Source organism: Anomaloglossus baeobatrachus, chromosome 7, assembly GCF_048569485.1.
Source record: "Anomaloglossus baeobatrachus isolate aAnoBae1 chromosome 7, aAnoBae1.hap1, whole genome shotgun sequence".
In the NCBI taxonomy this organism is placed as follows: Eukaryota; Metazoa; Chordata; class Amphibia; order Anura; family Aromobatidae; genus Anomaloglossus; species Anomaloglossus baeobatrachus.
Genome location: NC_134359.1, coordinates 199,573,130 through 199,599,536, shown reverse-complemented (window position 1 = coordinate 199,599,536; position 26,407 = coordinate 199,573,130). Strand labels below are relative to the sequence as shown.

At 50.1% G+C, this 26,407-nt stretch overlaps 2 protein-coding genes across 2 annotated transcripts in view; one reads left to right on the top strand and one right to left on the bottom strand.

Moving 5' to 3' along the window:
* Positions 1-16,188, bottom strand: part of LUC7L (LUC7 like) — a 36,741-nt gene extending 20,553 nt beyond the window's left edge. Inside the window, exons 1-4 of the mRNA XM_075317870.1 lie at positions 16,012-16,188; positions 6,936-7,030; positions 4,630-4,728; positions 1,870-1,980 (exon numbers count right to left, since the gene is read on the bottom strand). Coding sequence (XP_075173985.1) covers positions 1,870-1,980; positions 4,630-4,728; positions 6,936-7,030; positions 16,012-16,072 — 366 coding nt within the window. The 5' untranslated portion in view covers positions 16,073-16,188. The remainder of the gene's footprint in view (positions 1-1,869; positions 1,981-4,629; positions 4,729-6,935; positions 7,031-16,011) is intronic.
* The window catches only part of FAM234A (family with sequence similarity 234 member A), a 77,243-nt gene continuing 66,855 nt past the window's right edge, over positions 16,020-26,407 (top strand). Inside the window, exon 1 of the mRNA XM_075317869.1 lies at positions 16,020-16,300. The gene's annotated coding sequence lies outside the window, so the exon portion shown is untranslated. The remainder of the gene's footprint in view (positions 16,301-26,407) is intronic.

Genomic DNA, 26,407 nt, shown 5'->3' with positions numbered 1-26,407 from the left:
CCGCTTCTGAGCAGCAGAGGAGGTCCCTGCGACGGGGCTCACCTGCTCCGGAGGAGATTACGTCGGGTCTGCGGGAATCTGGGCGAGCGACGGCAGCAGGCGCAGTGCTTGCGCGATGGTCCGAGAAGCCTCAGAGAGGGAATCTACGGACTGGGACAGGGACGCTAGCCAGTCGGGGCGGGGGCGGGATGCAGGGCCCTGTAGCATCTGGCGCTGTGGCGTCTGCGTTATCAGAAGCGTCGGCCGCGGAGTCCTGCGCGTCTGTAGAACAGACGGAGCATAGTGGGGCGTCCTGGCCCTGGGAAAATTTGGTCTTGCAGGAGGAGCATGCAAAAAATAAGGCAAAGGGGGCCTGCTTGGGTCGGGTGGACTTAGCATTAGGCATGGTGAAACAAGTACTCTCCCTGGTGGCTGCTAGGAAGGAGACAGGAGAGGGTTAACTCGTCCCTAAACTCAGAACGCTACCTAGTGAGGGCTACTCCTTAGGAGCAGAGCTTACCCAGGTCCTGCGTGCTGCCCACCAGTCCAAAAGAGGGAGTCCAGGAGTGAGCTGGCCAGAGAGAGAGAGAACGCCGGCGCGCTGCAGCCTCAGGGAACCAGACACAGGCTAAAATGGCGAGAAGACGCTGGAGGAGGCTGGGGGAGGAGCAGGATTCCGGCGCGAAAAACCGGAGGATCCACAGCCCCCACCATAAGCCAGGAGGCTGAGCGGTGGGAGGAGACTGGGCCAGACGACCGGCGGCCAATAGCGCTGCAGCGGGGACGTGGCTAGGACGCAGAGCGACTAGGCCGAGACCGGGGCCTAAATTTTGGAGCGGGCCGGGGGAAAAGTGAAGGAGAGGATCGGTCCTACCTGTTCTCGGCGGCGCCGGCCCAGCGACGGATGCGGTGCAGGCAGGGCGCCCTGCCCCTGCCTGTGCACAGTGCCCTCAACCAGGAAGACTGAGGACTTCGGGGGAGAGCGTGCTGAGGCAGGGAAGTGGACATCATGATGGGGGAAGCAGCCCCCCCTGCAAGTGAAGGCAGCGTGACAGGGCCCCATCGATTACACACGCGCTGCGGAGGTCCCATCCCTGCTGTACTCCCCTGTACGCCCTTTGGGGTGATACCGCAGGGCGAATCAGGGGTGCCCACGAGGATCTGCCCACACGCGCGAACCCGGGAGTGGTACCACGGGGATGGACGGGGGAGAGGGCCCGAAATCTCAAGCCCCTGCGACCCTGGGGAGTGGTACCCACAGGGCTGCGGAGGATGAGTGAAGAGAATCCCTGCAGAGAAAAAGAAGACAGGTATGAGAGCGATGAGCGGCGCCGAAATAAAAGAAAAAAGCGCAAAAAACACAAATGGCTGAGGGGGGCCGAGACGGCCCACATCAGCCTCCTACGACACTAAGCTAAAACTGATCTGAGCCCGCCTCCGGCTCGGGGTGTATACTGCTAGGGAGGAGCTAACTTTTTATGTTTACTTAGTGTCAGCCTCCTAGTGACAGCAGCATAACCCATGGTCCTGTGTCCCCCAATGAAACGATAGAGAAATCTTTTTATTTCAAAGACCCGTGTTTTCGCCGGTATTTCTCCATATTCAAACACAGATGTCACACACATGACACACGTATTGACCATACTGATGTGTGTGGCTTGCACCTGATTAAACATGGACATCTGAAAGGGGCCTTAGACTGGGGAGGCTCATTTGTATGTGATGGGAGCTAAAAACATGGGCTGAAAACAATATGCACCTTGCGTTACTTGTGTTTTTCACCAGAACACTTCTACAGATAAAACGGATTAGATTCATCACACAGTTACGTATCCAGAGCATGGGGTCTAAGCAAACATAATTAATCTTCAATAATTTAGATGGCATTACCTTAACAGCAACTTCAGCACTAATCTCCTCCTGAGTTTCAGCAAGACGCTTCTTGGCGAGCTCAGTTCTTCGATCACATTCGGCAATGAAGGTCTCCAAATGATCCATAGCCTAAAATAGCAAATAAAGTTACCAAATAAACGTATGCTTACCCAGCGAGCCATGAGACAGACAGCAGAACGGTGACTGCCAAGTATTCACATTGCTGACATCCTGGCTGTATGGGCTACCAGCTTTCTACATGTACTCCACGTAGTGGACTAAGGAGTACCGCTGCATGTGTACAGCGTCATAGGAGAACTCCATGCAATCAACAGAAATATATAAGGTGCACAGAACTAGAACTCAGGACATAAAGTACGGTAGTGTAAAAAAATAACTGCTTTATATAAAACTATACAGCCTCTTCCTATCATCTAAGCCGCCCCAACACTTTATCCCCCGACAAATACACTTAACCAGCCTGCTGCTGGATACACTGCACACGGCTCAGATTACATCTTCTGCAGCACTGTACAAAATGATACAAAAAGGGGGTTATAACAATAACATGAATATACATTTTCACAAGCATGGCACAATAGGAAAGAACCTGCCTGAAAGGTGAGCTAGAATAACGCCAACACAGCTAAAGGAAATCACTGGCAAAATAACATCAATTTGCAGCAAAAAAAAAAAAAAGGGGGGGGGCTTCCTTAGCGCTACCTTAGAGGGGCACTTACCCGCTGACAATCAGTTCAGAACGGTGTCAACAGATAAGCATTTCATCAGCTCTATCAATTCTAGTGGGACCATGCACTTTCAGGGACTTGTGTCACCTAGATTATTTTTCATTAATAAAACCTGATGCCCGTCTTTTCTATGCTGTTTTTATGGCCTGACTGTAGATTTTTCATTACTTGTATTATATTTCTATTATAAGAGCAGCAATCTTGCCTGGAGCTGTTCATTGACTTTTATGGGCGTTGTAAAGTAAGCTTTTTCATCAGGGGGCATTGTGATGGGAGGGAGAGGAGGTGAGCTGTGACCATCGCCCACTGTGGAGGGTAATTCTGGGGTATCTGTAAATAGGCGATACCATTATTGGTAATTCTGCATGTGACAATGATGAGATGGGCAATGACTAATGTGTTCAGTACAGAAGACATCAGCCTAATAGTGGCCAGTGTCAGCATAGCAAAATAACAGGTTATTTTATAGGGAACCTGTGAGGTGCAATATGCACCCAGAATCGCGAGCAGTCCTGGGTGCATATTGCTAACCCCTGCCCAACAGCCCCAGGCTATATAGTAGCATAGATAAAGGGAGCATTAGAAAAAGTATTTCTAAAAGTCTTTTATGATATGCTAATGAGCGCAGGGACTAGTCACAAAGGCGTTAGCTCCAGAGTGCATTCAGCCCTCTTAGCATGGTAGTATGCCTACAGCTTCTTAGTGGGCATGACCGGAAGTGCGGTGACTTCTGATCACGCACACTGCCCGGCATCTGATGCGGTAACAACGGACACAGGTACACGCGTCACCGCTGATGATACTAGGCAACGGGCATTGAATAGCATGTTCGCTATTGCGTGTTAACATGCTAAGGTCCCGTGCCCACGCTGCGTATTTTGACGTACATTTTGACGCGTATTTTCAGAAATCTGCAGGAAATTCTGCATTTCTATTGTGAAGCCAGCAAAATCTATGAGAATTCAGAAGTGCTGTGCCCACGTTGAGTATTTTTCCCTTGCGTATTTGGTGCGGATTTCTTTTTGTGCACCAAATCTGCACGAAATACGCAATGGAAAAATAAGAAACGTGGGTAAAGCACTTCTGAATTCTCATAGACTTTCCTGGCTTCACAATGGACATGCAGATTTTGCTGCAGATTTCTGAAAATATGCGTCAAAACTACACAGCGTGGGCACTGGGCCTTAGAGGGCAGAATGAGTGCAGGAATTGACGCCCTTGTGACTAGTCCCTGCGCTCATTAGCATATCATAAAGTATCTTTAGAAATATTTTTTCTAATGATCCCTTTATTTATGCCAGTGTATACAGGGACGGTTAGGAAGGGATTAGAAATATGCATCCAGGACTGCACCTGACAGGTTCCCTTTAAAAACCTAATATGGAAAATGAAGCTTATTGTAATCACTTAATTTTATAACTTTTTTTTTTTTTTAATGGGCTTATATGTGAATATTTTCTTTTTCCGCAGCAAACTCATGTGTTTCACAATCACTATTCAGATGTATGAAATTCTGCTGGAGGTAGCACAACATTGGAGATGTCCTCAGCGAGCCCAAGCTTGAAACCATCAAATGAGCCCTGTGTATTTACAGAGACTTGGGAAAATGAAAAATAATCACCCATTATGTGACTACAGACTGGTAATCACACAATGACGAGTGCATGAATCCAATCATAACTAATAATAAGTACAGGACTGGATTGTAAGTGCAGCCCTGATCTCTGTTTATTCTCTGCTCCTGACGTCCCCGGGGGGGATTACATGCCCTGAAGGGGACATCTTTTGCGCAGTTTTGGGATGGCTATAAGCAGTACTATTCACCAAATCACACACACAGATAAACAAGGGGAGAATTTCTGCAGTTATAAGTCTCCTTCCACATGGCACAAACCCCCCGTCACCCAGAGGAACTTACGTGAAAATGAAATCAACATGAAGACAGGCATTTAGTCACTTCTTTATATCAGATTTTACAGGCATCCACACAGTTCAGTATAACACATAGAAAGAAACAAAAACAACTTACATCAAGCTCAAAGAACAGATCTTTTTCTTTACTTGCAATTTCATAATCGGCCCTCAGTGCCAAGTCATGAATCTTGGTGCACTCACCCAAATCCATCCTCTGGTGGAAGAGAAAAAAATGGGAAAGGAAAAGGTTTAAGGCTTTGGGTTAAAGGGAATCTGTCACCAGGTTTTTGCTCGCCCATCTGAGAGCAGCATAATGAAGAGACAGGGACCCCGATACCAGTGATGTGTCACTTATTGAGCTGTTTGCTGTGATTTTTATCAAAATCATTTTTCTCTGCTGCAGATCTAGCAGTTATACAGAGCTCATGAATATGCTGGACTACCTGGAAGAACGCCAAGTATTCCTGTAATGATAATCTGATGATTAATCAGCGATTTTATCAAAACTACATGAAGCAGCCCAGTAAGTGACATCACTGGAATCATGGTCTCTTCCCCTACGTTATGCTGCTCTCAGATTAGCTGGCAAAAACCTGGTGACAGATTCCCTTTAATGACATAAAAGGGTGATGAACCAAAAAGCATTACAACTGAATACAAAATACAGTGGAACCTTTGATTATGAGCATAACTGGTTCCGGGAGTGCGCTCTTAAACCAAGTTACTTGTTATAGCAAAGCAAATTTTCCCATAGGAAATAACTGAAATGCAGACAATTCGTTCCATAACCCAAAAAAATTGCTATATTTATACAAACTTAATACAGTAATAGAAAATAATGTACTGTTTGCGTATAAAATTACAGTACACTAATACAAAATAGTTTACAAAACAGTAAAAAAACAAAGCAAATTAAGCTGCACTTTAGCTTACAATAAAAATGGTTGGTGTGCGGGAGGTACAGTATAAGCAATGTGCTGCACTGGTTATCAATAAGTACAATACTGTATCCACAAATGCAAATTGAGGGACATGCTATATAGTATCTACTGTACAATGCTATACTGTATACAGTACATATATACAGAAAGTTACCTTTAGAGCGGGTTAGAGTGTGGTGAAAGGGCAGAACCGGAAGTGTGCACGGTGACTATTTGCTCTTCTTGCAAAGCATTGCTCTTAAACCAAGTTACAAATGTGTAAAAAGCTTTGCTTGTCTTGCAAAATGCTCTCAAACCAAGTTAATCTTAATCCAAGGTTCCACTGTACATCTATCACCAATCTGCAGAAAAGCAGATAAATGTATAACTACTGAACCCCCACCAATCATAAGAAGGGGTCTCTAAGTCGCCTCTGTGGGACTGACAGAACTGCCAACTGCAGCAATCACAGAAGTATACGGAGCGGCGGTCACACGTATACACTGCATAAACAGAAAGCCAACAATCAGTGAAATCAGAAAGGCCAAGTAAGTGACATCACCAGAATCAGCCTCTATACCATGCGGCTCTCAGATGGGGGAGCAAAAACCTGCGGACAGATTCTATTAACGCTGCTAACACAGACAACACTAAAGTTGCCCATATACACAATAGATAAACAGCGAAATGAATTTTACCATTAAGAGATTATTGTATAAAAATTGCACATAAGCAGCCACTTTGCCTTTTTCAGCCATCCATTATTTGAAATTATTAGTAAAGTATAATGCGGTGTTCACACACAGAAGCCATACTGTGGCAGAGCAGACGCGCAGTGAGAACGCAGCCTAACCAGGTGACCAAAACACGTGTAGAAAACGGCGACCTCCTGACATATTGAGGAGGGTGACTGGAGGTTCTGGGCTGTAGATGACTATGGTACATTCTCATCTTCAACCATCACAAGGGAGTAGACTATTAATATGTTGTGCTATTGTCAGGTGGGGCTCGCAGACAAGAAATGTCTACAATGTCTTGAAAAAGTGTTCATACCCCATGAATGTTTCTACACTACACTCATAAATGTAATTTATAGGGATTTTATGTGATATAGATACATAACACAGCAAATATTTACTTTTAAAAGAAATGATACATTGTTTTCTAAACATTTTTATATAAATCTGAAAATTGTGTTGTGCATTTGTATTCATCCCCCTATAATCTAATAGCCCTAAATAAAATCCTGTGTGACCAATCACCCCCAGAAGTCACATAATAAGTAAATGGAGTCCACTTGTGTGTGATTTATTCTCCGAGGTTTGAGAACATTCGGGACCATAACAAGTATGTACAATCTACACCTCAGTGAAAGATCATTGTTTCGCATGGGGTGTCACAGTAATTCATTTTTAATCCTGGGACGATCTGATGAGAATGTGGAATACAAGCAGGACAGTAATGGAGTCTATCAATACTAATATCACAGTCTGATAATCACCGTTCCGGCAAGAATATCATGAGGACAGCAATCCAGGAGATGACTTTTGCAGACTCGATCATCTGTGAACTTTACTCGCTGCCGGGTCTCATCACCTGCAAGACAAATTGAAGCAAATGTCTTAAAGTACACCTGTACAGAATGAAGAAGTGCGAGAGAAACTAGTGCAAAGCAGATCAGCCGCCCGAGGCACCCAACCAGCCTGGTGCTGGACATTGTCACACCCTCGGGAAATAGGAGTCCTTCAGATTGCTTCATTCTATGGTCAATGTCTTCACTATAGAGGAAAACGCACATAGGAAAAGGATTGCTCATTTTGAAGAAGTTCTCATTTTTCCTGTGTCTAACAATCTGGATAAGGGTGCATTAAGATGTACGTTTAAATCCGTCAGTGCTCAGCCCACAATGCACGGACAGGCCGGCGTGTCTCCCAACCCAAGCGTCACAGAGTCATACATTTCTATGCAGTGGTCACACTAGAGACAGGACACAAGCCGGCCTGTCCGTGCATCATGGGCCGAGCGCAGGACAGATTTATATGGACGTCTGAATGCACCCTTAGGGTATATTCGCAATGCTGTATAATACGGAGGAATGCAATGTAAGAAAATCTCCCATTGCACTTTGACCAATGTTAATCAGTGATGCACAGCAGATCTGTGATTTATTTTTCTTGTGCTGATTCGACTTGAGGAAAAATGGCAGCATATTGCAACTGTCAGTGAGTCTCGCATCACACGTACCCCATATCAGTCTATGGGTGTGTGTGAAGCATCATAGTGCACTGATTTTCACAAGTGAGAATTAGATCACAGTGAATGACACGGTCACGCTCACAGCAGAGTCTGAGCCAAGTGTCATTAGCATATCACAGCCGATTCTCTCCCATCGGATGCTGTACGCTGCTGTGAGCGCACCCTTGAGGCCGGAGTTACACTGCCCTATAGCATCCGATGACTGTGATGTGAGAGCATCGTATGCTATATGGTAATGACACTCGGCTCAGACTCTGCTGGGAGCGTGACCAAGTGTTATAATCCTCTGATCTGCTTCTCTCGCATGTGAGAATGGGAGCACAGGAGCGGAGAAGATGGAGATGTTAATTTCTCCATCTTCTCCATTGTCTGTCTCTGTGTATATTAGACTGCACTTAAACCCAGAGACTTGTATGGGTGTGAATGATCCGATATACGCTGCTAAATGCAGCATGCTGTGATTGTCTTCCCATACTGAATCAGTATGGAAATGAAATGGCAGATCTGCTCTGTCCCATAGTATAACACTGGCCCGAGTGTTGTCTGATAAACATCAGATTGCACTCGGCTGTGTTAGGCTTAGTTCACACATCCAGTAATCATCCATTAGAATGGATCCAGCTGGCAAAGAGTTCTGCACTGTTTTTGTCTATTTTTAAAGGCAGCCTATCAGATCCCCTATAGCAGTGATGGCGAACCTGTGGCACTCCAGCTGTTGCAAAACTACAATTCCCATCATGCCTGGCCATTCAAAGCAAAAGCTTTGGCTGTGAAGACATGATGGGAATTGTAGTTTTGCAACAGCTGGAGTGCCACAGGTTAGCCATCACTGCCCTATAGCCTCCAACCCAGAAGCATTGTAACCTATATGCCCATATTCCCTTCCTAACCAGCCCTGTATGACGCTATTCACCAATATGAATGTTTAAAAAACGGACTTATAAACCTCGCTAACCCTAAGCTTATTAGGTGCTTGACTAGTCGCAGGGGCGTTAGTTCCTCAGATTAGTCAGCCCTCTTTCCATGTTTTCACGTCCATGTGGGCACGGTAACATGATTTCCACGAGTAGGCGTCACTACCAGCTCCTGGAAGGCTCACAGATGAGTGTGGTTTATTTCGGCCTCGTCACTGTGCCTTTGAAGCTGGGTTTGCGTTTCCCAACTTCATTACGCGCACTGAGCATGACTGAAAGTTCAGAAGATGTGGACGTGACCTGTCTTCTGAACGTTCAGTCATGAACAGTGCGGCTAATGAAGTCGGAAACCATAAACCTGCTTCTGAAGCACAGTGACGCAGCCGAAATGAGCCGCGCACATGCGCAATATTTACAGTGGTGATGCTGGCTTGTGGAAATCATGTTATCACACCCACAGGCGCATGATAACACAGGAAGAGGGCCGACTAGTCAAAACCCTTATTAACACAGGGACAGTGAGGTTTTTGAGTTGTTTTTTAAAGATTCATATTAGTGAGTAGTGTTATACAGGGCTGGTTAGGGAGGGACTTGGGCATACAGGTATATATGCTGCTGGGGTGGAGGGCATAGGGGACCTGACAAGTTCCCTTTAAGTAACTGTTCAGCTGGATCTGTTTTTTTTAACATTGGAGTCTATGGAAAACAGATCCATTAACTGATTGCCACTTATCTTCCATTTGAAACGGATCCTTTACAAATGGAAAAACAAACAGATGACTTATTAACCTATTTTCTCTAGACTTTAACGTTAAAAAAACAGATCCAAAAGAAATAAAATTATTTAAAAGTAAACAAAAAAAGTCATGTCTGTATAACTTTTTTGCCAACGGATTCCAGCTGGATCTGTTCTAATGGATGATTACCGGACATGTGCACTCAGTGTTATACACGTGAGTGAGCCTAAGTGCTGAGGACGGGCGACGGATGGTGTACAGAATGCCCATCCCATAATGCAAGGTGATAACTTCTGTAGCTATAGGGACATGACAGTATTGGACCCCCTTCTTTATAACATTTAATAATAACCTACAGGGGGTATACAGAATAGAATATCAATAATTGCAGATGGTATAAACTATGTGGGGTAATAACATAGAAGAGGATAATTTAATATCGCAGAGGGATTTGTGTAGGATGAAGGCTTGGGCTGAGAAATGGCAATTCAAGTTTAATGTGGATAAATGTAAGGTCAGGCACTTAACCAGAGGAAATACAATGTATAAGTATGTACTAAATTGTAACACTGGGTAACACTGTCACTGGGGTGTATAGGCAGACGGCAAAGGCAGCTGCTGCCAAGGCTAATAATTTATATAGGATGCATTAAAAGAGGCAGAGGTGTTCATGAGAAGAACATAGCTTTACCCCTATACAAGACACTAGTGCGACCACACTTACAATACTGAGCATAATAATGGGCTCCGGTATATAAGGACACAGCTGACCTAGAGCGGGTGCAGAAAGAGCAACCAAGGTTATTAAAGGAATGGGGGGAATGCAATAATAAGACAGTTATCAAACTTGGGGTTATTCAGTTTGGAAAAACGAAGGCTTAGGGTAAGTTCACACAGTGCGTTTTTCACGGCGTTTTTGCATGTTTTTCGGGTGCGTTTTTGCTCAGAAAACTGCATGAATTTGCTTCCCCAGCAAAGTCTATGAGTTCATTTTTGCTGTCTGCACACAGCGTTTTTTCTATCTGCGTTTTTGTGGTGCCCACCAAAACGCAGCATGTCAATTATTTTTGCGTTTTTCACTGCGTTTTCCACCCATTGAGTTCAATGAGATGTTCAAAAACGCAATGAAAAATGCAAATTGCAAATATAGCTGCATTTTAATGCGTTTCCATGACTAAAAACGCAGCTATAAACGCAAGGGGTGGGTAGTGAAGTGACATGTACAGGAAGAGGATTCCTTCTGTTAGTAAACACAGAAGCATGAATCCTCCTGGTACCGCCACCGCTGCCTCCATCTCCCGCCCGGTGCCATGTCCGCTCCCGTGCAGGAGGTGGAAGCGGCTGTTAAATCAAAAGTGAACAGTAGAAAAATGTCATACTCACCTGTCTGCAGACACCCTGTGCCATATCGGCTCCCAGCTCCTCTTCCCGGTATCGCCACCCCCGCTCTGGCTGTGTGCCAGCTCCCAGGCACAGCTGATAGCTGCAGGACCTGGCGGTGAGGACCTGATGCGGTCACCTGACGCATCAGCTGATTGTAAGTCTCGCGGTGAAGCCAGCTTTTTACCGCCCGGCCAGCTATCAGCTAATGCCGTCAGGAGGCTTCATCAGCTGATTACCGGCAGCTCCTGCAGCCGTCGGACGGGAGTCAGCACGGACGTGTGTAGTAGTTTGTTTTTTTTCCACTGATGCATCAGCCTAGACTGTACAGCGAGCGAGCGCCAAGTGACTGATTCCCCGGACGCTTGCAGTCAGTTCATGACAGCTGCAGACAGGTCGGGGTGATCTCCGTAGTTCAGGTGAGAGCACCGGAGATCAGCCTGGCTTGTCTGCAGCTGTCATGAACTGAACCACAAGTGCCGGGGAATCAATCACTCGGCGCTCGCTGTACAGTCTTGGCTGCACGCCAGAGCTCAGGTGAGAGCGCCGGAGTGCAGTGCAGGTACCTGAATCCAGGCCTGGCATTACTGGAGATTCCTCCGGTTGCAAGTCCGACGCTGCACAGAAGTATTTTTTTTTTTGCACTGATGCATCAGCTGATTGTATAAAAGCAGTTTACACAATCAGCTGCTGTGTGATGTGATGTGATGTGATTCAGGGCCTTGAACCTGAGACATCATCTGATCGCTTTGCCTTCCAGCAAACCGATCAGATGACATTGGATCCGGATTGGACGGCGCGGGACCCTTCCTTGACCCAGGATTACTGAGGAGGGGGGTTCTTTATTTCAATAAAGATGGGGTCACTAATTGTGTTGTGTTTTATTTTAAATAAAAATATTTTTATGTGTTGTGTTTTTTTTTATCTTTACTAGAAATTTATGGTGGCCATGTCTAATACTGGCATGACACCATGAATTTCGGGCTTAGGGCCAGCTGATAATACACAGCTAGCCCTAACCCCATTATTACCCAGCGAGCCACCCGGCATCAGGGCAGCTGGAAGAGTTGGACACAGCGCCAGAAGATGGCGCTTCTATGAAAGCGCCATTTTCTGGGGTGGCTGCGGACTGCAATTCGCAGCGGGGGTACCCAGAAAGCTTTGGCACCCTGCATTGCGGATTCCAATCCCTAGCTGCCTAGTTGTACCTGGCTGGACTCAAAAATTGGGCGAAGCCCACGTCATTTTTTTTTTTTTTTAATTATTTCATGAAATTCATGAAATAATTAAAAAAAAAAAAATAAAAAAAAGGGCTTCCCTATATTTTTGGTTCTCAGCCGGGTACAAATAGGCAACTGGGGGCAGCCCGTACCTGCCTGCTGTACCCGGCTAGCATACAAAAATAAGGCGAAGCCCACATCATTTTTTGGGGAGGGGAGGGGGGGGGGCAAAGAAATCCTGCATACAGTCCTGGATGGAGGATGCTGAGCCTTGTAGTTCGGCAGCTGCTGTCTGCTCTCCTGCATACACTATTGGATGGAGGATGCTGAGCCTTGTAGTTCGGCAGCTGCTGTCCGCTCTCCTACATCCACTAATGGATGGAGTATGCTGAGCCTTGTAGTTCTGCTCCCCCTGCCTCTCCCTCCAGAATACAGTCCTGGATGGAGCATGCTGAGCCTTGTAGTTGTGCAGCTGTCTGCTCTCCTGCATACACTAGTGGAGAATGAAGAACATACTTAAGAAGGAAATTACAGAAACAGAAGTTCCAGGCGGCACACAATCCTTCAAGGTGCACGTGTCCGAGGAAGGCATCCACAGTATAATTAATACAAAGGTCCGGCACTCCAAATCTTCTGAAATATTTTTGTAGTTTATTCCATCATAATCATAATATACAGGCGTAAATGTGAAAAAGGCTTACTATTAGCCGAAACGCGTAATTTACGCCTGTATATTATGATTATGATGGAATAAACTACAAAAATATTTCAGAAGATTTGGAGTGCCGGTCCTTTGTATTAATTAAGAAGGAAATTACATCAGACCTTTTTTCTTTTTCCAACAATCTTTAATGGCATTGTTCACTGATAAAAAACGCATAAAAATGCAGTGAGCAAAAACGCAGAAACAAAACGCGGTAAAAACGCATGCGTTTTTGCCGCGGGTGCGGTTTTTGACGCAAAAAACGCAGCGTCAAAAAAAAAAAAAAGCAGTGTGTGAACTTAGCCTTAGGGGTGATCTTATAACGTACAAACATATGAAGGACAGTACAGATCACTCTCTAATGATCTTTTTACACCTAAGACTGCAACTAGGACAAGGGGCATCCACTACAGTTAGAGGAAAGGAGGGTTAATCATCACAGATTCTTTACTGTAAAAGCACTGAGACTATGGAAGTCTCTGCCACATAATATTGTAATGGCTGATTCATTACTAAAATTTTAGAGAGGCCTGGATGTCTTTCTTGAATAATATATTACTGGTTATGTGCACTAGATTCTGTGATGGGGTGTTTATCCAGGGACCTAGTCTTATTGCCGTACGTGGAGTCAGAATGGATTTTTTTTCCCCTAATGTGTGCTTTACTGTCTGCCCCATGGGGTTTTTGCCTTCCTTTGGATCAACGTTCGGCTCTGGGTTGAACTCGATGGACTTCTGTCTACCTTCAACCTTAAACTATGGATCATGAATATGACGAGACCCAGAATGGGCATTTTGTCAATTGTTTGAATGGAGTGACAGTGCTCATGCGGGACTACTATGGAACATCCAGAGACCACCAGGGGCTGTATTTCCAAGTGAATCCCTGAATGAGTGGAGCGATGGTTGATGGATTTCATTCGTTTGTCGGACTGACAGCAATGCAGAACTCTGCTTTAGGCCTGTTTCACACGTCAGTGATTCTGGTACGTTTGTACTTTTTTTTTCTACGTACCAGAATCACTGACATACGCAGACCCATTATAATGAATGGGTCTGCTCACACATCAGTGATTTTTCACTGAATGTGTCTCCGTGCGGCATACCCGCGTGTCCGTAATTGCCGCACGGAGACATGTCATTTTTTTCTGGCATGACTTTTGTCCCACGGACCACTCAGTGGTGTGGTCTGTGAAACACGTGCCAGAAAAAAACGTGCTTATAAAATAAAAATCATTTTAACTCACCCGGCTCCAGCGGCGCTCTCTGCAGCCTGTTCTGCCTGCTGCTTCTGAGCCGGCTCATTACTGTCGCGCATATTCATGATGCACGACACAGCCGACCCGGAAGCAGCTGCTGCGGGGGTCAGCGCCGGCCGAATGCTGCACCGCGGGAGCGATCAGCACCATGGAGAGCGGGAGCGGGCACAGGTGAGTTGATATCTAAGTGCAATCACGGGCTACGGAGCCCGGATTGCACTTAACAACCCACGTGTGCCGTGAATCACGGCACACGGAGGGACATGGGCGTGTTTTACACGTCAGTGTTTTTCACTGACGTGTGAAATGGGCCTTATAGACCAGTTTAATTTAACAGAGATAGTGTGCATACCCCCATGCTCAGGATCAATTTTGGTCTCAGTGATCAGGAACCTACCTATTCATAGGTTAGTGTGACAGTGGCAGAAGCAACAACGTTACTGGTCAAAATGAGGCTAAAATATCCACAGCAACACAGACTTCCCCTTCCTAACAATGGAAGGAGGTATGTGACCCCAATGTCATATGTTAAGCAGGTGTTTATATTGGATACAATGCACAGTTCTACTAATGTATATACATAAACTGGGAAAAATCCATTGAAATGCATGGTGATTGGGCTGTATACTGTATTGATGCAGCGCTGCTCCATGCCAGTGTGACTGATAAGCGTGCGGTGTTTAGAGTACTCAGTTTTCATCCTTTTCAACTCAAGAAAAAGTTATGAAAACATAAAAAAGTGGAGTTCTGACCTAAGTGGTAATGTGATATGAATACAGATGTCTATAGAGGGCTGGATAGGGGTGTGCTGGGGAGGGCGCACGGGAATGTGCTGTTATGCAGCTGGATTGTACCTGGCACCGCAGTATCGGGGCCTGTGCTGTGTGTAGCACCAGCCTCGAGTCTCTACTACAGAGGATCAAATCTGCCATATGGAAGAGCAAAACCCGAAAGGTGAGACGCCAGCTGAAATTTCCTGGAAGATCGTCTGGCTGAGAGGTCATGGCAAAATAATAATGCTCAGAGATCCCTCTGCACAGTACCCATGTTTTATTGGCCAGACTACAATCCCCATCATCCGCAGCGTCTGTTTACTCTGCACATTCTAAGAAAGGACAAGGACATGATGTAATAGTAACAGTTCCTTTCAGAAATACAATCCAATAATATCCCGCCAAGTCAGCTGGATACAAACTGGCACATGCCCAATAAATAAGCCCTTGAGGAGGGAATAAAACAGACGGCAGAGTAAGATACGTGTCGTCCTTCACAGCATCCAGGACTACCTGTGCACACAACCAGACTAATGACAAGACTATGAGGGCAGGAACGGGTAAAGATGCACAAACAAGTCCCAGGAGGCGATCATTGCAACATAATGGCTTCTGTCACCCAGTCACTGAAAGATTTCTTAAAATAAAAATTACAAGTCTGCTGCATGCAAAATATATACACATACTACACAGACACAGTAAAATAAACACACTACAGTACAATATACAGATATAGCACAGTACAATATACACATATAGCATAGTACGATATACAGACACTGTAGCACAGTACATACACTCACTACAGACAGTACAATATACAGACAATACATACATTGCACAATATACACAGTACAATACACAGACATAGCACAATATATACACACAGTACAATCCATACACACATTGCACACTATACATAGTACAATACACAGACATAGCACAATATACACACAATATATACACACAGTACAATACATACATAGCACAATATACACAGTACAATACACAGACATAGCACAATATATACACACAGTACAATACATACATAGCACAATATACACAGTACAATACATACATAGCACAATATACACAGTACACTACACAGACATAGCACAATATACACACACAGTACAATCCATACAATAGAACAGCTGGCAGCTGCACGTGTAGTGGAGCGCAGGCCTCCGGGGGACCAGGCCTCTCCAGCCCGCACACTGCACCGTACGCGCCACCATCACACGGACGCGAGTGTAATCCCGCCCGCAGAGCCGTCTGTAGGCCTCACGACTACGCCTCCTCCAATCCCCGCCGCCGTGCCGCCCGGCGCACTCACCATCCCGGGCCGTGCCCATCAGCTGGTCCAGCAGGGCTCTCATCTGCGCCTGAGCCGACATGATTGCTTCAGCGCGGCTCTGCCTGCCCGGGCACACTTCTCTATCCTCCCGCTGACGACTATCCTCCCACAACCCAGTCAGGCGACCCTCAGCAGAGGATTGTGGGAAAATGGAGAGACCGGAAGTAGGTATCCCAACCTTTTCTGGCTCCGTGCAGAAAACCTCTGTCAGAACATTAGTTCCGCCCTGCTGCCGTGCGGAGGAGACACTGAACTTTCTACAAGGAGGGTGAGTGCAGCGAGCCGCGGGCACGGCGGGAGACCAGCGTAGGCGTCACAAATCAGGGGGACACACATCAATACCACATAGTATACTGTCACTGGGCGTGCTGGGTCATGTAGTGCACCCGGAGCTGGGTCTCAGTTTATACCGCTGCAGTCAGGGCATTGTGGGAGTCGTAGTCTTATGGCAGCTGAAAAGCGACACTTTTATTAACTAGTCTTTCAGAGCAGGGCTGGAAGTGACGCAGCTGGCTAGATTGATGCAGGAAGTGTGCGGGGGGCGCAGCGCCCTCAGATTGCGGCACTGCTGCAAATGCATGTAATGTACAGCCAGTATGGCAGAGGTGTAAGGAGTAAGTCTGGGGGAGGTGGAGGGATCATGCTCAGCACTGCCTCATCAGCTGCCTGTCTGTGGAGATACAGTGCAGAGCATCAGACCCGCCTCTTACGGGCTCCACTGTACCGGGGCATATCTACTGGCAATAGGCCAGCCAGCTGTGGTCCTGGGATGGGACGGCCAGCTGTGGTCCTGGGATGGGACGGCCAGGTGTGGTCCTGGGATGGGACGGCCAGCTGTGGACCTGGGATGGGACGGCCAGGTGTGGTCCTGGGATGGGACGGCCAGCTGTGGACCTGGGATGGGACGGCCAGCTGTGGTCCTGGGATGGGACGGCCAGCTGTGGTCCTGGGATGGGACGGCCAGGTGTGGTCCTGGGATGGGACGGCCAGGTGTGGTCCTGGGATGGGACGGCCAGCTGTGGTCCTGGGATGGGACGGCCAGCTGTGGTCCTGGGATGGGACGGCCAGCTGTGGTCCTGGGATGGGACGGCCAGGTGTGGTCCTGGGATGGGACGGCCAGGTGTGGTCCTGGGATGGGACGGCCAGGTGTGGTCCTGGGATGGGACGGCCAGGTGTGGTCCTGGGATGGGACGGCCAGCTGTGGTCCTGGGATGGGACGGCCAGCTGTGGACCTGGGATGGGACGGCCAGGTGTGGTCCTGGGATGGGACGGCCAGGTGTGGTCCTGGGATGGGACGGCCAGGTGTGGTCCTGGGATGGGACGGCCAGGTGTGGTCCTGGGATGGGACGGCCAGCTGTGATCCTGGGATGGGGCGGCCAGCTGTGATCCTGGGATGGGGCGGCCAGCTGTGATCCTGGGATGGGGCAGCCAGCTGTGATCCTGGGATGGGGCGGCCAGGTGTGGTCCTGGGATGGGACGGCCAGCTGTGATCCTGGGATGGGACGGCCAGCTGTGGTCCTGGGATGGGACGGCCAGCTGTGATCCTGGGATGGGACGGCCAGCTGTGGTCCTGGGATGGGACGGCCAGCTGTGGTCCTGGGATGGGACGGCCAGCTGTGGTCCTGGGATGGGACGGCCAGCTGTGGTCCTGGGATGGGACGGCCAGCTGTGGACCTGGGATGGGACGGCCAGCTGTGATCCTGGGATGGGACGGCCAGCTGTGATCCTGGGATGGGACGGCCAGGTGTGGTCCTGGGATGGGACGGCCAGGTGTGGTCCTGGGATGGGACGGCCAGGTGTGGTCCTGGGATGGGACGGCCAGGTGTGGTCCTGGGATGGGACGGCCAGGTGTGGTCCTGGGATGGGACGGCCAGGTGTGGTCCTGGGATGGGACGGCCAGCTGTGGACCTGGGATGGGACGGCCAGCTGTGGACCTGGGATGGAACGGCCAGGTGTGGTCCTGGGATGGAACGGCCAGGTGTGGTCCTGGGATGGGACGGCCAGGTGTGGTCCTGGGATGGGACGGCCAGTTGTGATCCTGGGATGGGACGGCCAGTTGTGATCCTGGGATGGGGCGGCCAGCTGTGATCCTGGGATGGGGCGGCCAGCTGTGATCCTGGGATGGGGCGGCCAGCTGTGGTCCTGGGATGGGGCGGCCAGGTGTGGTCCTGGGATGGGACGGCCAGCTGTGATCCTGGGATGGGACGGCCAGCTGTGGTCCTGGGATGGGACGGCCAGCTGTGATCCTGGGATGGGACGGCCAGCTGTGGTCCTGGGATGGGACGGCCAGCTGTGGTCCTGGGATGGGACGGCCAGCTGTGATCCTGGGATGGGGCGGCCAGCTGTGATCCTGGGATGGGACGGCCAGCTGTGATCCTGGGATGGGGCGGCCAGCTGTGATCCTGGGATGGGACGGCCAGGTGTGGTCCTGGGATGGGACGGCCAGCTGTGATCCTGGGATGGGACGGCCAGCTGTGGTCCTGGGATGGGACGGCCAGCTGTGATCCTGGGATGGGACGGCCAGCTGTGGTCCTGGGATGGGACGGCCAGCTGTGGTCCTGGGATGGGACGGCCAGCTGTGGTCCTGGGATGGGACGGCCAGGTGTGGTCCTGGGATGGGACGGCCAGGTGTGGTCCTGGGATGGGACGGCCAGGTGTGGTCCTGGGATGGGACGGCCAGGTGTGGTCCTGGGATGGGACGGCCAGGTGTGGTCCTGGGATGGGACGGCCAGCTGTGGTCCTGGGATGGGACGGCCAGCTGTGGTCCTGGGATGGGACGGCCAGGTGTGGTCCTGGGATGGGACGGCCAGGTGTGATCCTGGGATGGGACGGCCAGCTGTGGACCTGGGATGGGACGGCCAGCTGTGGACCTGGGATGGGACGGCCAGCTGTGGACCTGGGATGGGACGGCCAGCTGTGATCCTGCGATGGGGCGGCCAGCTGTGATCCTGGGATGGGACGGCCAGCTGTGATCCTGGGATGGGACGGCCAGCTGTGATCCTGGGATGGGGCGGCCAGCTGTGATCCTGGGATGGGACGGCCAGGTGTGGTCCTGGGGTGGGACGGCCAGCTGTGGTCCTGGGGTGGGACGGCCAGCTGTGGTCCTGGGATGGGACGGCCAGGTGTGGTCCTGGGATGGGACGGCCAGGTGTGGTCCTGGGATGGGACGGCCAGGTGTGGTCCTGGGATGGGACGGCCAGGTGTGGTCCTGGGATGGGACGGCCAGCTGTGGACCTGGGATGGGACGGCCAGGTGTGGTCCTGGGATGGGACGGCCAGCTGTGGTCCTGGGATGGGACGGCCAGCTGTGGTCCTGGGATGGGACGGCCAGCTGTGATCCTGGGATGGGACGGCCAGGTGTGGTCCTGGGGTGGGACGGCCAGCTGTGGACCTGGGATGGGACGGCCAGGTGTGGTCCTGGGATGGGACGGCCAGGTGTGGTCCTGGGATGGGACGGCCAGGTGTGATCCTGGGATGGGACGGCCAGCTGTGGACCTGGGATGGGACGGCCAGCTGTGGTCCTGGGATGGGACGGCCAGCTGTGGTCCTGGGATGGGACGGCCAGGTGTGGTCCTGGGATGGGACGGCCAGGTGTGGTCCTGGGATGGGACGGCCAGGTGTGGTCCTGGGATGGGACGGCCAGGTGTGGTCCTGGGATGGGACGGCCAGGTGTGGTCCTGGGATGGGACGGCCAGGTGTGGTCCTGGGATGGGACGGCCAGGTGTGGTCCTGGGATGGGACGGCCAGGTGTGGTCCTGGGATGGGACGGCCAGGTGTGGTCCTGGGATGGGACGGCCAGGTGTGGTGCTGGGATGGGACGGCCAGGTGTGGTCCTGGGATGGGACGGCCAGCTGTGATCCTGGGATGGGACGGCCAGGTGTGGACCTGGGATGGGACGGCCAGCTGTGGACCTGGGATGGGACGGCCAGCTGTGGTCCTGGGATGGGACGGCCAGGTGTGGTCCTGGGATGGGACGGCCAGGTGTGGTCCTGGGATGGGACGGCCAGCTGTGGTCCTGGGATGGGACGGCCAGCTGTGGTCCTGGGATGGGACGGCCAGCTGTGGTCCTGGGATGGGACGGCCAGCTGTGGTCCTGGGATGGGACGGCCAGGTGTGGTCCTGGGATGGGACGGCCAGCTGTGGTCCTGGGATGGGACGGCCAGGTGTGGTCCTGGGATGGGACGGCCAGGTGTGGTCCTGGGATGGGACGGCCAGGTGTGGTCCTGGGATGGGACGGCCAGGTGTGGTCCTGGGATGGGACGGCCAGCTGTGGTCCTGGGATGGGACGGCCAGCTGTGGTCCTGGGATGGGACGGCCAGGTGTGGTCCTGGGATGGGACGGCCAGGTGTGGTCCTGGGATGGGACGGCCAGCTGTGGACCTGGGATGGGACGGCCAGCTGTGGACCTGGGATGGGACGGCCAGGTGTGATCCTGGGATGGGACGGCCAGGTGTGGTCCTGGGATGGGACGGCCAGCTGTGATCCTGGGATGGGACGGCCAGCTGTGATCCTGGGATGGGACGGCCAGCTGTGATCCTGGGATGGGACGGCCAGCTGTGATCCTGGGATGGGACGGCCAGCTGTGATCCTGGGATGGGACGGCCAGCTGTGATCCTGGGATGGGACGGCCAGCTGTGATCCTGGGATGGGACGGCCAGCTGTGGTCCTGGGATGGGACGGCCAGCTGTGGTCCTGGGATGGGACGGCCAGGTGTGGTCCTGGGATGGGACGGCCAGGTGTGGTCCTGGGATGGGACGGCCAGGTGTGGTCCTGGGATGGGACGGCCAGGTGTGGTCCTGGGATGGGACGGCCAGGTGTGGTCCTGGGATGGGACGGCCAGGTGTGGTCCTGGGATGGGACGGCCAGGTGTGGTCCTGGGATGGGACGGCCAGGTGTGGTCCTGGGATGGGACGGCCAGGTGTGGTCCTGGGATGGGACGGCCAGGTGTGGTCCTGGGATGGGACGGCCAGGTGTGGTCCTGGGATGGGACGGCCAGGTGTGGTCCTGGGATGGGACGGCCAGGTGTGGTCCTGGGAAGGGACGGCCAGCTGTGGACCTGGGATGAGGTGGCTGGGCCATGGTCCTGGGAAGGGCGGGACGCCAGGTGTGGTTCTGGGATGGGGTGGCTGGGCCGTGGTCCTGGGATGGGGTGGCTGGGCCGTGGTCCTGGGATGGGGCGGGTCGGCCAGCTGTGATCCTGGGATAGGACGGCCATGTGTGGTCTTGGGATGGGGTGGCTGGGCCATGATCCTTGGATTGGCGGGACGGCCAGGTGTAGTCCTGGAATGGGACGCCAGGTGTGGTCCTGGGATGGGGAGTCTGGCCATGGTTCTGGGACGGGGCGGCCAAGTGTGGTCCTTGGATGGGACTGCCAAATGTGGTTTTGGGATGGGGCGGCGGGGCCGTGGTCCTGTGGCGGGGCATCCGGCCCCTGGTCAGCCGTGGGCCTGCGATGGTGAGGCCGGCTGTGGTCCTTGGATGGGTCGACCATGGGCCGGTGATGGGGTAGTTGGTAGCGGGGCAGGCCAGCCAATGGGGCAGCCAGCCAAGGGCCTGCGATGGAACAGTTGGTATTGGGACAGCTCACCCATAAACCAGTGATGGGGCAGTTGGTAGTGGGACAGGCCACCCATGGACCAGTGATGGGGCAGTTGGTAGTGGGACAGGCCAGCCATGGGCCAGTGATGTGGGAAGATGTGTTTTTTTACTTGGTGTAGGAGGAACATTTGTAGCGCGGCCTGTTTAAAGAATTTACTTATAGTGTTTTCCCAAAATCGAAAGTCATCTCTTATCCAAGTGGCTCTCTAGAATGGAGAAGAGGTGCACATACTCACTCGCCCTCTTTTCTATTCATAGTATAAGGGATTGGCAGAGGGGAGTGGAGCGGTAACATTTCTGGCAGTTAGGCTATGTGCCCACGTTGCGTTCTGTCCCTGCAGAAATTTCTGCAGCGACTTGAACAGCACACGTGCGCTTCAAATCGCTGCAGAAGACTGCGTACTGAAAAGCCGATTTCATGCGCTCTGGATGCAGCCCCTCCCATAGACAGAGCGGGGGCTGCATCCAAAGCGCATGAAAAAGTGACATGTCACTACTGCCGAAGCGCTGCGCTCTAATACGCCACGTGGGCATGGATTAGGCACAATCTTCGTAGATTGTGCTGGGGACGCAGGACGCATGCAGTTACGCTGCAGTGCAGAACGCAGCGTAACTGCATGAAAATACGCCACGTGGGCACATAGCCTTACTTTGACAATAGATGGAGCTAATGTGATGCTTACACCTCTGCATGGGATCTGCCAACTCTTTGGCCCATATGTGTGTCAGATTCCAGCGGTGCTCACTGCTCCCCCTCCATGGCGCCTGCATAGTTCCTTATTGGGCTGTCCGTACCCATATTGTGAGTCCACCTTGGCATGTTTGCACCTCTGACCTTTTTTCTATCAGTTTATTTGCTCTTTTTACTTGTCATTGTCAGCCATTGACACTTCATACATTGTGATCTGTTGGTGTTTTAATCTCTTCCGCTGTGCCTGCTGCTTCTTTATTTGGTGTGATGATTCATCAGTTTTTAATCTCCCATTTATATATTTACCAATAAAATGTGATCTTTTAGTACAATTTCCAGTGTTCACAATTTTGATAGGATTGTATTCTTTATTAGTTACTCACAGCCATTCTTGTATACGTGCTTTATTTACATGTGTTCACTTATTTCACCATATTATTTGTTAGTTTTGTAGTATTTACATGGGTGTGCCTGCTACAGATTGCTTGCCGTGCTATAGTCAGACGGTGCGGAGACGCACGCCTTTGGCAAGGTGAATGGTAACACCCAACACCCAGTTATCAGTTTATTCCGAGATTTCTAGGAGGAGCACAAATCACAGGGATAGAAGGATATATGATCCTGAACTGTTATTTCATGGGGACTTGCAGCTATTTACTAAAGCAAATATGTCAGACGAGCGGACCGGTCCTCAGTAATAGTTACATAGCAAGTACGGTTGTCTATCAGGTTCAATCAGAAATAAGTCACAAGGAAGGAGGATCTGCCACCAGATTTCATATGCAAACTACAGTGCCTTGCGAAAGTATTCGGCCCCCTTGAATTTTTCAACCTTTTCCCACGTTTCAGGCTTCAAACATAAAGATAATTTTTTTTAATGTTATAGTGAAGAAACAACAAGTGGGACACAATTGTGAAGTTGAACGAAATTTATTGCTGATTTTAAACTTTTGTAAAAAATAAATAACTGAATAGTGAGGCGTGCAATATTATTCATCCCCTTTACTTTCAGTGCAGCAAACTCACTCCAGAAGTTCATTGAGGATCTCTGAATGATCGAATGTTGCCCTACATGACTGATGATGATAAATATAATCCCCTGTGTGTAATCTAGTCTCCGTATAAATGCCCCTGCTCTGTGATAGTCTGTGTTCTGTTTAAGGCTGGAATCACACTTGCGAGTGTAAAATCGGACCGAGTCTCATGCTAGAAAGTAGCATGAGCTCTGTCCGAGTGTTGATCAGTGTGCAATGCAACAGCAATGCGATTCTGTGATTTTTCTCTTGATTGTAGTCAGTGTGCAATTCGTGTTTGATGCGTATGTGATCCATTTTTATTCTCAGCAGCTATGTCATCTGCCATTCAGCTCTGCTACATGGCCGCTGACAGCAGACACAGACAGAGCCGCGCGATCAGAATGAAGTCGGATGAACTTCACCCGACTTCATTGTCATCCCGCGGCTTTGTCTGTGTGTCAAGGCCTGATTTTCGGTCACCTGTGAAGGTCTCACCGGTGACCGCAAATCCCCTGAGTGACTTGCGTGATCTGCGCTATCAGCTGTGTCGTCACTGAGGTCACCCGCGGCCACAGCAGAAGTCCTCCAGCTGAGATCTGTGGCCTCAGGTAATCTGAGTGATGTCATCGCTGATAGCGCGACTCACTTCAGTCGCTGTGGGGAACTCACAGAGAGCGGTCATGGTCTGTGACCGCTCTTTGTCAGCTTCTGATGTAGCAGAGCTGAGAGCATCGTGGAACCTCTTTGGATTACGTCGGACCTGGAGGGGTATTTGGGAACTTGAATAAAATGGTGAAAGAGGTTTTTTTGTTATTTATTTCAAATAAAGGATTTTTGGGTGTATGTCTTTATTTTTTTAACTTACAGGTTAATCATGGAAGGTATTTCGAGGAGACGCCTGCCATGATTAACCTAGAACTTAATGGCAGCTATGGGCTGGTGCTATTAACTCCTTATTACCCCGTTTGCCACCGCACCAAGGCAATTCGGGATGAGCCGGGTAAAGTCCCGGGACTGTCGCATCTAATGGATGGCAATTCCGGGCGGCTGCTGGCTGGTATTGTTAGGCTGGGGGGCTCCCCATAACGTGGCGCTCCCCATCCTGACAATACCAGCCTTCAGCCGTATGGCTTTACCCTGGTATGAAAATTGGGGGGGGACCGCACGCCGTTTTTTTAAATTATTTATTTAATTTACTGCACGATATAGACCCGCCCACCGGCAGCTGTGATTGGTTGCAGTGAGACAGCTGTCACTCAACGTGGGGGCGTGTCTGACTGCAACCAATCATAGGCGCCGGTGCGCGGTGAAAGCAGTGAATACTAGATGGAATAATGATGAGCGGCCGGCTTTTTCAAAAGAGGAAAAGCCACCGGAGCTTTGAGACAGCCGTGCAGCGTCGCGCTGGTGATCGGGGATCGATGAGTATGAGAGGGGGGGGGGGAGGGATAGACTGACAGAGAGAGAGACCGACAGACAGAGAGAGACCGACTGACAGAGATAGAGATTGACCGACATCGAAAGACCTCACTCATTTCCTGTTTTTTCTGCAACATGCGATAAATGTATTTAGAAAAACGCATGTCACTAGGATGGTGTGTGTGCCGTCCGTGTGACATCCGTTTTTTTTTTATCACGCATCCATAGTTTTATTGGGGAGACACGCGCGAGAAACTCACCAAAACGCAGCATGCTGCGATTTTTTTCTCTGTCCTATTTGGACTGAGAAAAAAATAGCAGATGGGAGCTGCCTCATTGATTAACATTGGTCCGAGTGCAATGCAAGATTTTCTCGCATTGCACTCGTGCGAGTTAATCGCAAGTGTGAAGCTGGCCTAAAGCACAGAGGGCATCATGAAAACCAAGGAACACAACAGGCAGGTCTTTGATACTGTTGTGGAAAAGTTTAAAGCCGGATTTGGTTACAAAAAGATTTCCATAACTTTAAACTTCCCAAGAAGCACTGTGCAAGCGATCATATTGAAATGGAAGGCGTATCATACCACTGCAAATCTACCAAGACCCGGCCGTCCATCCAAACTTTCATCTCAAACAAGGAGAAGACTGATCAGAGATGGAGCCAAGTAGCTAGGAGGCCCATGATCACTTTGGATGAACTGCAGAGATCTACAGCTGAGGTGGGAGAGTCTGTCCATAGGACAACAATCAGTCATACACTGCACAAATCTGGCCTTTATGGAAAAGTGGCAAGAAGAAAGCCATTTCTCAAATATATCCATAAAATGTGTCGTTTACAGTTTGCCACAAGCCACCTGGGAGACCAAACATGTGGAAGAAGGTGCTCTGGTCAGATGAAACCAAAATCCAACTTTTTGGGCACAATGCCAAACAATATGTTTGGCGTAAAAGCAAAGCTCATCACCTTGAACATACCATCCCCACTGTCAAACATGGTGGTGGCAGCATCATGGTTTGGGCCTGCTTTTCTCCAGCAGGGACAGGGAAGATGGATGCAGCCAAATACAGAACCATTCTTGAAGAAAACCTGTTGGAGTCTGCAAAAGGCCTGAGACTGGGACGGAGATTTGTCTTCCAACAAGACAATGATGCCAAATATAAAGCAAAATCTGCAATGGAATGATTCACAAATAAGCGTATCCAGGTGTTAGAATGGCCAAGTCACAGTCCAGACCTGAATCCAATCGAGAATCTGTGGAAAGAGCTGAAAACCGCTGTTCACAAACGCTCTCCATCCAACCTCACTCAGCTCCAGCTGTTTACAAAGGGAGAATGGGCAAGAATTTCAGTCACTTGATGTGCAAAACTGATAGAGACATACCCCAAGCGACTTACAAAAGGTGGCGCTACAAAGTATTAAAGGGAACCTGTCAGCAGAAATTTCGCCCAAAACCTAAAAGACTCCCCCTCTGCAGCTCCTGGGCTGCATTCTAGAAAGGTCCCTGTTATTATTGTGCCCCATGTGAGACCAAAATAAAGACTTTATAAAGTGGTACCTTTTTGTATTCAGATACTGTAAATGTGACACGGGGGCGGGCTCTCTGGCGTCCGTTATTCTGCCCCCTGGTCCTGTATGCCGCCCCCATCGCTCCT